At 37.1% G+C, this 14577-nt stretch overlaps 1 protein-coding gene across 1 annotated transcript; it reads left to right on the top strand.

Moving 5' to 3' along the window:
• The first annotated feature begins 864 nt into the window (after positions 1-864).
• On the top strand, positions 865-4836 carry LOC135158057 (uncharacterized). Its single transcript, XM_064115332.1, has 3 exons — positions 865-1398; positions 1772-1945; positions 2824-4836. The coding sequence occupies exons 1-3, from the start codon at positions 1266-1268 to the stop codon at positions 3129-3131; spliced, it is 615 nt and encodes a 204-aa protein (XP_063971402.1). The 5' UTR covers positions 865-1265; the 3' UTR covers positions 3132-4836.
• The last annotated feature ends 9741 nt before the right edge of the window (positions 4837-14577 follow it).

The following is a 14577-nucleotide window of genomic DNA, read 5'->3' as shown; positions in this document are numbered from 1 at the left end:
AATATTTGAGTTTTTAGCTCATCCGGCCCAAAGGGCCAAATGAGCTTATGCCGTGGCGTGGCGTCTGTCGTCTGTCGTCCGTCAACAATTTCAAAAGGATTCTTCTTCGCCATTTCAAGTCCGATTTCAATTATGTTTGCTTTATAAATAGCACTAGGTAGGGGATTCAAAACTTCTGCACAGAATTTTGAAATTCATTAAATATGCTAATTTATGTGCATTTTTCAAAATTCACAAAAAATACTTCTTCTTCTTTATTTGTTGACTGGTTTTGATTTTTTTGCTTCCATCTGGTTGAGCTTCATTAGGTTCACCAAACTCTTACACAGAATTTTGAAATTTTGACTTGAACAAGTTTTATACTTATTTATGCAAAATTAATTCATGCGTATTTTTAAAAAGTCACATAAAATGCTTTTTCTTCTTTAATTGTTGACTGATTTTGATATTTTTTTCTTCCATCTGGTAGAACTTTATGAGGTTCACCAAACTTCTATACAGAATTTTGACATTTTCAGTAGATATTTAGTTATGCTAATTTATGCAAAATTTATTCAGAAATCACAGAAAATGCCTCTTCTTTATTTGTTGACAGATTTTGATTTTTTTTTCTTCCATCTGGTAGAGCTGCATGAGTTTCACCAAAGTTGTACACACAATTTTGAAATTTTGTCTAGAAAATTATTCATGCTAATTTATGCAAAATTTATTCATAAATCACACAAAAAAAATCTTCTTCATTAGTTAATCAACTTCAATTTTGTTCACTTTATATGATAGCTTGAGGTGGTGATACAAAATTTTGACACAAAATTTTGAAACTCATCACATATGCTAATTTATTCATATATTTCCAAAACTCACAAGAATTACTTATTTATTTGTTGATTGATTTTGATTATTTTTGTTCCATCTAAGAGCTACATGAGGTTCACCAAGGTTCTACACAAAGTTAAGAAATTTTGACAAGAAAATTATTTATACTCAATTTATATGAAATTTATTCATAGATCGCAAAAAATGCTTCTGTCATTTCTTCATCAATCTATTCTATATCCTCAATTTATTTCACCAATAGAATTCACCACAGTGTCAACTGGGCTGAAATTAAAATTGTGTTAAATTTCGTTGCGAGATGCCGGAGGAGCTCCACATCATTGATGTGCTAGTTTATCATTGTTGGTGATATTGTTAGCCATGTATCCCTTTTTTCCCTTCATACAGAAAACTGTAACCTAAATGCTGTTCCTTTCTCAAATCACACAATGAATGATATGTTGGACCATGATGCAAGCATCACTGTAGCCTGTAACATGGGCTACTCTACCGGTATGGGCATTCTAACAGAGCTCATGTGTAGTAATGGGACCCTTTCTACACCTCCTCCTATCTGTTATGGTAAGATCCTTGCAATCTTGAATAAAGTTTCCAAATCAAAAGAACAAGATATTTTTTTGAAAATAACAAGCTGCAAACTGTTTGTTTTCGTGGGATGTGCCACTTTGTGGGTTCTGATTTTGCTGGCTATCTAGAAAACTAAGCAGTTCTTGTTTTTTTTTCCTTACTTAATGATTTATTTTGAAAGATTCTTGCTTTTTAAGGGGTATTTCATTCTTATAAATCTTGCATGTGGTGATAATGGTTTCTTTAGTTAACTACATGTATTGCACATTGAAGATTCTTGGCCCTACTTGACTAGATAATATTTGAGTTTGTTAACATTGTTGGTGATATTGTTACCCATATGTATCCCTTTTTTCCCTTCATACAGAAAACTGTAACCTAAATGCCGTTCCTTTCTCAAATCACACAATGAATGATATGTTGGACCATGATGCAAGCATCACTGTAGCCTGTAACATGGGCTACTCTACCGGTATGGGCATTCTAACAGAGCTCATGTGTAGTAATGGGACCCTTTCTACACCTCCTCCTATCTGTTATGGTAAGCTTCTTACAATCTTGAATAAAGTTTCCAAATCAAAGAACAAGATGTTTTTTTTGGTTGAAAATATCAATCTGCAAGCTACCGTAAGTAACGGACTGTATACCGCACCCGTGGATTAACCGCACCCCAAACTTTGGACTAGAAAAAAAAAAAATCCCCACATTTACTTGCATATTTGAGATACGAAGAAAGAAAAACTAAGTTAAAGATTTCATAGTATTCAAAGAGATTACCGGTATGCGGAAGTCTGCTGTTCTTGATCAATTCATCTACAAATGTTAGCAAGAAAGAAAGGTCCTGACAATATTGGCCACTTACACACTCACTCACCACACAGTCACAGTTTACATACACACAGCACTGCCATTCTTGTACATTGCAAACTATGATACGGTACCACTACCAGTACATCTTATCGAATTGTGATCTGTGTCTTTCCCGGCGTAAGAGGAAGAAAGTTCACATTTCTTGCATCACAACCTCACAATCACTTTCAGAATTTGTGTAGTATGCGATGTCTTAGCATGAATTTTGGATACGGGATTACAGGAAGGTTCAAGAGACCAGTTGTTTTACGGCTTCGTGCCGTCTCTCTCGTGCGTGGTGCACTGTGTACATGGTATCTGTTAGCTAACAAGAGAATTAAGTAGTCGTTGTTTTTTTTTCTTACTTAATGTTTTATTTTGAAAGATTCTTGCTTTTTAAGGGGTATTTCATTCTTATAATTCTTGAATGTGGTGATAATGGTTTCTTTAGTTAACTACATGTATTGCACATCAAAGATTTTTGGCTCTACTTGACAAGATGATATTTGAGTTTGTTAACATTGTTGGTGATATTGTTACCCATATGTATCCCTTTTTCCCTTCATACAGAAAACTGTAACCTAAATGCCGTTCCTTTCTCAAATCACACAATGAATGATATGTTGGACCATGATGCAAGCATCACTGTAGCCTGTAACATGGGCTACTCTACCGGTATGGGCATTCTAACAGAGCTCATGTGTAGTAATGGGACCCTTTCTACACCTCCTCCTATCTGTTATGGTAAGCTTCTTACAATCTTGAATAAAGTTTCCAAATCAAAAGAACAAGATGTTATTTTGAAAATATCCATTTCCAAACTATTTGTTTTTGTAGGATGTGCCACTTTGTGGGTTCTGATTTTGTTAGCTAACTAGAGAATGAAGTAGTTCTTTTTTTTTCTGTACTTAATGATTAATTTCTAAAGTTTCTTGCCCTTTTTAAGTGGTATTTCATTTTTATAAACCTTGCATTTGGTGATAATGGTGTCTTTAGTTATCTACATGTTTTGCACATCGAAGATTTTTTGCCCTAATTGACTGATAATATTTGAGTTTTTAGCTCATCCGGCCCAAAGGGCCAAATGAGCTTATGCCGTGGCGTGGCGTCTGTCGTCTGTCGTCCGTCAACAATTTCAAAAGGATTCTTCTTCGCCATTTCAAGTCCGATTTCAATTATGTTTGCTTTATAAATAGCACTAGGTAGGGGATTCAAAACTTCTGCACAGAATTTTGAAATTCATTAAATATGCTAATTTATGTGCATTTTTCAAAATTCACAAAAAATACTTCTTCTTCTTTATTTGTTGACTGGTTTTGATTTTTTTGCTTCCATCTGGTTGAGCTTCATTAGGTTCACCAAACTCTTACACAGAATTTTGAAATTTTGACTTGAACAAGTTTTATACTTATTTATGCAAAATTAATTCATGCGTATTTTTAAAAAGTCACATAAAATGCTTTTTCTTCTTTAATTGTTGACTGATTTTGATATTTTTTTCTTCCATCTGGTAGAACTTTATGAGGTTCACCAAACTTCTATACAGAATTTTGACATTTTCAGTAGATATTTAGTTATGCTAATTTATGCAAAATTTATTCAGAAATCACAGAAAATGCCTCTTCTTTATTTGTTGACAGATTTTGATTTTTTTTTCTTCCATCTGGTAGAGCTGCATGAGTTTCACCAAAGTTGTACACACAATTTTGAAATTTTGTCTAGAAAATTATTCATGCTAATTTATGCAAAATTTATTCATAAATCACACAAAAAAAATCTTCTTCATTAGTTAATCAACTTCAATTTTGTTCACTTTATATGATAGCTTGAGGTGGTGATACAAAATTTTGACACAAAATTTTGAAACTCATCACATATGCTAATTTATTCATATATTTCCAAAACTCACAAGAATTACTTATTTATTTGTTGATTGATTTTGATTATTTTTGTTCCATCTAAGAGCTACATGAGGTTCACCAAGGTTCTACACAAAGTTAAGAAATTTTGACAAGAAAATTATTTATACTCAATTTATATGAAATTTATTCATAGATCGCAAAAAATGCTTCTGTCATTTCTTCATCAATCTATTCTATATCCTCAATTTATTTCACCAATAGAATTCACCACAGTGTCAACTGGGCTGAAATTAAAATTGTGTTAAATTTCGTTGCGAGATGCCGGAGGAGCTCCACATCATTGATGTGCTAGTTTATCATTGTTGGTGATATTGTTAGCCATGTATCCCTTTTTTCCCTTCATACAGAAAACTGTAACCTAAATGCTGTTCCTTTCTCAAATCACACAATGAATGATATGTTGGACCATGATGCAAGCATCACTGTAGCCTGTAACATGGGCTACTCTACCGGTATGGGCATTCTAACAGAGCTCATGTGTAGTAATGGGACCCTTTCTACACCTCCTCCTATCTGTTATGGTAAGCTTCTTACAATCTTGAATAAAGTTTCCAAATCAAAGAACAAGATATATTTTTTTTGAAAATATTAATCTGCAAGCTACCGTAAGTAACGGACTATATACTGCACCCATGGATTAACCGCACCCCCAACTTTGGCCAAAAAAAATCCCCACCGCCAGTATGTTATTGTGTTTGATGTGTTTTGTGTTAAGTCGCCCTCTGCGAGGGATGACGTCTTATCGGCCCTTACGATGGCCGCGCACTGTAAATGAGGTTTGCCCCTAAGTTGGGTTAGTAAAAGTGTTATTACTGTAACTGGTTTCCCATCTCCTTCCTTACTTAATGTCGTGGTGACAGCTGGGATTTGAACCTTGCCTGCTCCGCTCACCGATGGGATTCATGCTATCCCGAGCAACCAGTTGGTCGGCAAAAATGTGTCGTGATAGGTGTAACGATTTTTTACTACCTCAGTGCCGTAGTCCCACACACAGTCCTCTGTATGGCTGTTCCCTCACCGAGGTCAAGACCTCGCCCCCAGGCCCGAGAGCGAGGCCGCCCCAGACCCAGTCAAGTTGGTTCTTGTACTTCTCTGTCAGACTTTTCTAACTTTTCTAGTCATGCAACTAGTAAATCAAGTAATTACACAATTAGTAAATCAAGAAATTACACAGTAAATCAAGAAATCAGACACATTAGTACACGTACAATTAGTAGATTTAATTGTGTGGAAGATGTTGAACCTGTCGGTGACAGGTCCGGTCATAATGGCCGTGATTGTGGTAATGAGAATAAACCAGACGGTGATTATGAAGTGGAGAATGAACTAGAAGATGATTATGGTGATGAGAATGAACCAGAATCGGAAGTTGATTATGAGGTTGAGAATGAATCAGAAGATGATTATGAGAATGATCCAGAAGATGATTATCATGAGTATGGTGATGAGAATGAACAAGAACAAGATGGATATGAGAAGAATGATTATGAGGTTGATAATGAACCAGAAGATGATTATGAGAATGACCAAGAAGATGGTTATGTTGATGAGAATGAACCAGAAGATTATGACAGTTTTCATTGTGGTCAAGTTAGCTATAAGTTGGATGATTCCAGACGAAAGTCATGCCTAGATCTACATTGCCAATCATATCCTCAGAATCAGATTAGAGTTTTACACGTACACTTAACTAGCCATAAGCTTACCGATCATCGAGCCGTGTCCGATGATCATGAGTCGAGAGACAATGATATCGGTATTAGGTCTAGTAAAGAGATGTATGATAGATCTGCCTATTATGACACTAATTATGACCACAAGTGTGATGCCCGGTGTGTTGTACCTTGCTGTCGGTATACGTCGAGTCCTGAACATATCCAGGCTACCGATAGTTATAGCATGACACCTACATCGATTCAGACTAGTCCTAGGCCCGCCTTAGTTCATCATAGGCCTTACGTTAACCAAGTTGTGTGCCCACTTTGTCTTAATGCTAGTCGGCATTGTTACCGCCACCATATTGGTGACTGTCCATTCTTGCCCGACCATGAAAGGCGCATGATTACTCGAGCTCGCAAGGCCGCTAGCATTCTCGGCTACACCAATTTCCATACTTGTAGTGATACCTGCGATGAGTTGATTGTCGATCATGACCCTGGTTATGATCATGTTCCAGGCTGTATTCCTGCTGAAGATGTTGACTGTTCATCGTATGCCGTGGATCGTTCCTCTGTAGATCCTAATTTACATCTTGGTTGCTTTGATGACTCGAAGTCAGAGTCAGCCTTTCAGGGAGACCCTCACTGGTGCAATGGACTTTCATCAGAGTCAGATGAGGTCCAAGTTCCTCACATTATGCCACATAGGTCTGTGGCTAGTTCAATCGTTGTGCCTAATCAGGCCCCCGTGACTCCCTTTGTGGAACTTTTCCATGGTGATCAGTGTGTCCGTGTCAGCATTGTCAGTGGGTCTACGGAGAATTTGATTTCACATTCTACGGTTCAAGATCTTGGGGCTGTGATAACCGCCACTTCCCGATCAGTTCAACCTACTGACAATTCCTCCCCTCTTACGATTGTAGGTGAGACCGGTCTCACATTCACAAGGGACAACAGACAGTTTCTCTTCAAAGGATTAGTGGTAGAGTCTTTGGATGTTGCTGTACAGGCTGGAATTCCATTCATGGAATTGCATGACGTGTTTATCCGCCCGGCTAAGCGCGCAGTATCATTCGGTGATGGACCATCGTATCCGTACGGTCCTTCGGCCATCCCTCTATCCGATGCACTTGCTGCCGGCTTACCTGACTCTACGTCCGATGGCGTTGACCAATCTTATCGTGTTTCAACTCCGGAATCCTGTAATTGTGAACGAGCCCATCCTGCTGTTGCAGACCGGTCATCTACAAGTGAAATCCTTGGAGACATCGAACCCGTTGTTGAGTCAGACAGACATCCTATAGCCGCGGAGCCCATCAGTGAACTTAAAACACCTCAACAGCCATCGGCTCCTGATCATGCATCTTTATACCATAGTAACTGTGCAGTCCATGACTCATCTGATATTGTTGCTGTATCTCAACCTGATCGTAGTCAGTCATTTGACCTTACATTGTGTGATAACAGTTGGTGCCACCTGAATGCCCTTCCTCTTTCGACTCCTGTGGTCAAGGGTTCTCGTGTTCCTCCCATGCACAATGTCACCGTCGCCGAGCATCATCATATGGCTCCTCAACCTTGTACCCTATGGATTGATGACCCTCCTGGTCGGCCCCCGGATTCTCCTGGTGATGTCCCTGATGATGCTTCAGGTCCTACCAGTGATCCCTGGTGCTTCGAGATGTTGGATCCTCAGTTCAGGTGGTCAGACACCATTGTGTCCTTCACGTCTGCCCTCATGATGGCTTCACAGAGTCGGCCATGTCACCCTGTTGGAGAACATATTGGACTCCCCCCAGGACGTCCTCCGGATATTGACTTTAAATTGTGCAGGACCCATTGCTAGATTGCCGACTGAGATATGACCTTGTTGGAAATGGTGGACATGGACTTTGCTTCAACGTTTCTTCACATTCTTTCTGTGACACGAATACATGAGCTTTAACAGAGGACTCAATCCTGATGTTTTATGTTATGTTTTTAGCATCATGCTGATATGGACAGTATAGACTGCAATTCTTCTGTTTTCTTCTTCCCCTGTCCCACTCTTGTTTTTTTTTTTTTTTGCCATCTTTGTGTGATGTGATTTTTATATGTATTTGATCTTTACACTGTTGTTTTAGTTGTATGTTTTCAGTCTTTGCTTATACCTATATACATGTAATGTACTAATGGACCATGTATATCATTGTTTTGATTATTGTTCAATAAATTGTATCCTTGTGCACCATACATTTATTAAGGTGTTAGATTGTTGTTTTATTTCACATAGCTATGGATAAAGTTATTGGTTATTTTGCTAATTTCCATCTCAGTGATGAGTTGGTAGCCCGAAATTTATAATTACTTTTCATCTTTCATTTACATGCTTTAATGTCATACTGGTTTTTATTTAATGTTGGGATATTAGTATGAGGGTGTAATATAGTGGGAGCCTTAATGCCCCTTTTTCTATCAGCTATTTTATGTTAGTAATTTATCGACGATTCATCAGTACATCTTTCACTCTCCATAGTTATTGTAGTCCAGTAATCTGCTATTCATTTTTTTTGTTTTCGTGGCACTTAGGTTTACCTTTAGACATTGTATGTTCCATAACTGTACTATGGAGGCTGGCTGGTTTCCCATTGTATTTTTACCTATCCTTTCTACTAATGGAAAAATTTGTACATGTTCGTGTTTTATACTTGACCATTTTTCTTTCAGTTTTATTTGATCTTACTGGCCCTCTAGCTGTTTATCTATTTGTTTGGATTATGAATAGTGTTTGTTATTATGTGTCAAGGCTACCTCTTGTTTGGCAGGTTTTGTGAGCCTCCATATTCTTGCACGTCCTCAAATTTAGGAAATCACAGTAATGACAGTATTAGATTGTTTATGTGCTAACTATGCTAGGATTATTTGTCTTTTGTATGCCAGACAGTGTTTTTACTCTTTTGCATTATATTTTACATTTAACAATTGTATAATGCATGTGACATTTTTTAGTATTGGTATTTAATGTATTTATTGTTGCGTAGGCTTATAGCATTTGATGTGTTTGCAATAATTGTGCTTATATATGTATTTTGTATAGTAATGCCTTTATCGCTTTCATATTATCTATGGTGTTCACAATGATTGTGTGTATGGATGTCTTTGGTATAGCAATGCCAGTTTTGTATTCATCCTTTGTCATGTCATACTAAATCATGCTACATATGTGTTACTGTTTTACAGAGTTTAGCCTTTTTAGCATATAGGAATGTATCAAGGGTTGTCTATATTTTTTCCCCATCTTTACATTAGCTTATTAAAGGTCCTGTTGATAGATCATTTGGTGTGGTTTTTACTACAGATCGAAGGGTAGATGAGATGTTGGTGTTTTATTCATTTATGTTTATTGCCTAAAATTCAAAGATACATTGTACTTTTCACTTAGATTTGTTGTAACCATGGTAATGGCCTACTATTTGTATCGATGCTGATTTAGCTCTTAACTCCATTTGATTTATGTGTGATACCATCCTCGCAGGCCTACTAGTATGTGCTTTGGTAATTTTCCTCCAGAATCCACGGTTTGGCGAGATAGCCACAGATGTAGTTTTGTTTTACTTTTGTTACTGAGTAATTTGATGTTTGTTTTGAAAGCAATTGTTATCTCAGCCAAGTGGTTTTTGATCGACATAATTCAAATGAAAAGATAGGAGGAAAAAGTGGTTGCGCCAGTATGTTATTGTGTTTGATGTGTTTTGTGTTAAGTCGCCCTCTGCGAGGGATGACGTCTTATCGGCCCTTACGATGGCCGCGCACTGTAAATGAGGTTTGCCCCTAAGTTGGGTTAGTAAAAGTGTTATTACTGTAACTGGTTTCCCATCTCCTTCCTTACTTAATGTCGCACATTTACATGCATATTTGAGATACAAAAAAAGAAAAACTAAGTAAAAGATTTCAAAGTATTCAAAGAGATTGCCGGTATCCAGAAATCTGCTGTTCTTGATCAATTCATCTACAAATGTTAGCAAGAAAGAAAGGTCCTGACAATATTGGCCACTTACACACTCACTCACCACACAGTCACAGTGTACATACACACAGCACTGCCATTCTTGTACATTGCAAACTACGATACGGTACCACTACCAGGACATCTTATCAAATTGTGATCTGTGTCTTTCCCGGCATAAGAGGAAAAAAGTTCACATTTCTTGCATCACAACCTCACAATCACTTTCAGAATTTGTCAAGTATTCGATGTCTTAGCATGAATTTTGGATACGGGATTACAGGAAGGTTCAAGAGACCAGTTATTTTACGGCTTCGTGCCATCTCTCTCGTGCGTGGTGCACTGTGTACATGGTATCTCTTAGCTAACAAGAGAATTAAGTAGTCGTTGTTTTTTTTCCTTACTTAATGTTTTATTTTGAAAGATTCTTGCTTTTTAAGGGGTATTTCATTCTTATAATTCTTGAATGTGGTGATAATGGTTTCTTTAGTTAACTACATGTACAGTATTGCACATCAAAGATTTTTGGCTCTACTTGACAAGATGATATTTGAGTTTGTTAACATTGTTGGTGATATTGTTAGCCATATGTATCCCTTTTTTCCCTTCATACAGAAAACTGTAACCTAAATGCCGTTCCTTTCTCAAATCACTCAATGAATGATATGTTGGACCATGATGCAAGCATCACTGTAGCCTGTAACATGGGCTACTCTACCGGTATGGGCATTCTAACAGAGCTCATGTGTAGTAATGGGACCCTTTCTACACCTCCTCCTATCTGTTATGGTAAGCTTCTTACAATCTTGAATAAAGTTTCCAAATCAAAGAACAAGATATTTTTTTTGGTTGAAAATATCAATCTGCAAGCTACCGTAAGTAACGGACTTAATACCGCACCCGTGGATTAACCGCACCCCCAACTTTGGACTAAAAAAAAAAAATCCCCACATTTACATGCATATTTGAGATACGAAGAAAGAAAAACTAAGTTAAAGATTTCATAGTATTCAAAGAGATTACCGGTGTGCGGAAATCTGCTGTTCTTGATCAATTCATCTACAAATGTTAGCAAGAAAGAAAGGTCCTGACAATATTGGCCACTTACACACTCACTCACCACACAGTCACAGTGTACATACACACAGCACTGCCATTCTTGTACATTGCAAACTACGATACGGTACCACTACCAGTACATCTTATCGAATTGTGATCTGTGTCTTTCCCGGCGTAAGAGGAAGAAAGTTCACATTTCTTGCATCACAACCTCACAATCACTTTCAGAATTTGTCAAGTACTCGATGTCTTAGCATGAATTTTGGATACGGGATTACAGGAAGGTTCAAGAGACCAGTTGTTTTACGGCTTCGTGCCGTCTCTCTCGTGCGTGGTGCACTGTGTACATGGTATCTGTTAGCTAACAAAAGAATTAAGTAGTCGTTGTTTTTTTTCCTTACTTAATGTTTTATTTTGAAAGATTCTTGCTTTTTAAGGAGTATTTCATTCTTATAATTCTTGAATGTGGTGATAATGGTTTCTTTAGTTAACTACATATATTGCACATCAAAGATTTTTGGCTCTACTTGACAAGATGATATTTGAGTTTGTTAACATTGTTGGTGATATTGTTACCCATATGTATCCCTTTGTTCCCTTCATACAGAAAACTGTAACCTAAATGCCGTTCCTTTCTCAAATCACACAATGAATGATATGTTGGACCATGATGCAAGCATCACTGTAGCCTGTAACATGGGCTACTCTACCGGTATGGGCATTCTAACAGAGCTCATGTGTAGTAATGGGACCCTTTCTACACCTCCTCCTATCTGTTATGGTAAGCTTCTTACAATCTTGAATAAAGTTTCCAAATCAAAGAACAAGATATTTTTTTGAAAATAACAAGCTGCAAACTGTTTGTTTTCGTGGGATGTGCCACTTTGTGGGTTCTGATTTTGTTGGCTATCTAGAAAACTAAGCAGTTCTTGTTTTTTTTCCTTTCTTAATGATTTATTTTGAAAGATTCTTGCTTTTTAAGGGGTATTTCATTCTTATAATTCTTGAATGTGGTGATAATGGTTTCTTTAGTTAACTACATGTATTGCACATCAAAGATTTTTTGCTCTACTTGACAAGATGATATTTGAGTTTGTTAACATTGTTGGTGATATTGTTAGCCATGTATCCCTTTTTTCCCTTCATACAGAAAACTGTAACCTAAATGCCGTTCCTTTCTCAAATCACACAATGAATGATATGTTGGACCATGATGCAAGCATCACTGTAGCCTGTAACATGGGCTACTCTACCGGTATGGGCATTCTAACAGAGCTCATGTGTAGTAATGGGACCCTTTCTACACCTCCTCCTATCTGTTATGGTAAGCTCCTTGCAATCTTGAATAAAGTTTCCAAATCAAAAGAACAAGATGTTTTTTTGGAAAATATCAGTCTCCAAACTATTTGTCTTTGTAGGATGTGCCACTTTGTGGGTTCTGATTTTGTTAGCTAACTAGAAAACTAAGCATTTCTTGTTTCTTCGTACTTTAATGATTAAGCCTCTTGCTCTTTTTAAGGGGTATTTCATTCTTATAATTCTTGAATGTGGTGATAATGGTTTCTTTAGTTAACTACATGTATTGCACATCAAAGATTTTTTGCTCTACTTGACAAGATGATATTTGAGTTTGTTAATATTGTTGGTGATATTGTTACCCATATGTATCCCTTTTTTCCCTTCATACAGAAAACTGTAACCTAAATGCCGTTCCTTTCTCAAATCACACAATGAATGATATGTTGGACCATGATGCAAGCATCACTGTAGCCTGTAACATGGGCTACTCTACCGGTATGGGCATTCTAACAGAGCTCATGTGTAGTAATGGGACCCTTTCTACACCTCCTCCTATCTGTTATGGTAAGCTTCTTACAATCTTGAATAAAGTTTCCAAATCAAAGAACAAGATATTTTTTTTGGTTGAAAATATCAATCTGCAAGCTACCGTAAGTAACGGACTAAATACCGCACCCGTGGATTAACCGCACCCCCAACTTTGGACAAAAAAAAAAAAATCCCCACATTTACATGCATATTTGAGATACGAAGAAAGAAAAACTAAGTTAAAGATTTCATAGTATTCAAAGAGATTACCGGTGTGCGGAAATCTGCTGTTCTTGATCAATTCATCTACAAATGTTAGCAAGAAAGAAAGGTCCTGACAATATTGGCCACTTACACACTCACTCACCACACAGTCACAGTGTACATACACACAGCACTGCCATTCTTGTACATTGCAAACTACGATACGGTACCACTACCAGTACATCTTATCGAATTGTGATCTGTGTCTTTCCCGGCGTAAGAGGAAGAAAGTTCACATTTCTTGCATCACAACCTCACAATCACTTTCAGAATTTGTCAAGTACTCGATGTCTTAGCATGAATTTTGGATACGGGATTACAGGAAGGTTCAAGAGACCAGTTGTTTTACGGCTTCGTGCCGTCTCTCTCGTGCGTGGTGCACTGTGTACATGGTATCTGTTAGCTAACAAAAGAATTAAGTAGTCGTTGTTTTTTTTCCTTACTTAATGTTTTATTTTGAAAGATTCTTGCTTTTTAAGGAGTATTTCATTCTTATAATTCTTGAATGTGGTGATAATGGTTTCTTTAGTTAACTACATATATTGCACATCAAAGATTTTTTGCTCTTCTTGACAAGATGATATTTGAGTTTGTTAACATTGTTGGTGATATTGTTACCCATATGTATTCCTTTTTTCCCTTCATACAGAAAACTGTAACCTAAATGCCGTTCCTTTCTCAAATCACACAATGAATGATATGTTGGACCATGATGCAAGCATCACTGTATCCTGTAACATGGGCTACTCTACCGGTATGGGCATTCTAACAGAGCTCATGTGTAGTAATGGGACCCTTTCTACACCTCCTCCTATCTGTTATGGTAAGCTCCTTGCAATCTTGAATAAAGTTTCCAAATCAAAAGAACAAGATGTTTTTTTGGAAAATATCAGTCTCCAAACTATTTGTCTTTGTAGGATGTGCCACTTTGTGGGTTCTGATTTTGTTAGCTAACTAGAAAACTAAGCATTTCTTGTTTCTTCGTACTTTAATGATTAAGCCTCTTGCTCTTTTTAAGGGGTATTTCATTCTTATAAATCTTGCATGTTGTTACAATGGTTTCTTTAGTTAACTACATGTATTGCACATCAAAGATTTTTTGCTCTACTTGACAAGATGATATTTGAGTTTGTTAACATTGTTGGTGATATTGTTACCCATATGCATCCCTTTTTTCCCTTCATACAGAAAACTGTAACCTAAATGCCGTTCCTTTCTCAAATCACACAATGAATGATATGTTGGACCATGATGCAAGCATCACTGTAGCCTGTAACATGGGCTACTCTAACGGTATGGGCATTCTAACAGAGCTCATGTGTAGTAATGGGACCCTTTCTACACCTCCTCCTATCTGTTATGGTAAGCTTCTTACAATCTTGAATAAAGTTTCCAAATCAAAGAACAAGATGTTTTTTTTTTGTTGAAAATATCAATCTGCAAGCTACCGTAAGTAACGGACTATATACCGCACCCATGGATTAACCGCACCCCCAACTTTGGACTAAAAAAAAAAAAAAATCCCCACATTTACATGCATATTTGAGATACGAAGAAAGAAAAACTAAGTTAAAGATTTCATAGTATTCAAAGAGATTACCGGTATGCG

Source organism: Lytechinus pictus, unplaced genomic scaffold, assembly GCF_037042905.1.
Source record: "Lytechinus pictus isolate F3 Inbred unplaced genomic scaffold, Lp3.0 scaffold_27, whole genome shotgun sequence".
Classification (NCBI taxonomy): Eukaryota; Metazoa; Echinodermata; class Echinoidea; order Temnopleuroida; family Toxopneustidae; genus Lytechinus; species Lytechinus pictus.
The sequence above is the reverse complement of the archived record's forward strand: the minus strand, read 5'-3'. Positions and strand labels throughout refer to the sequence as shown.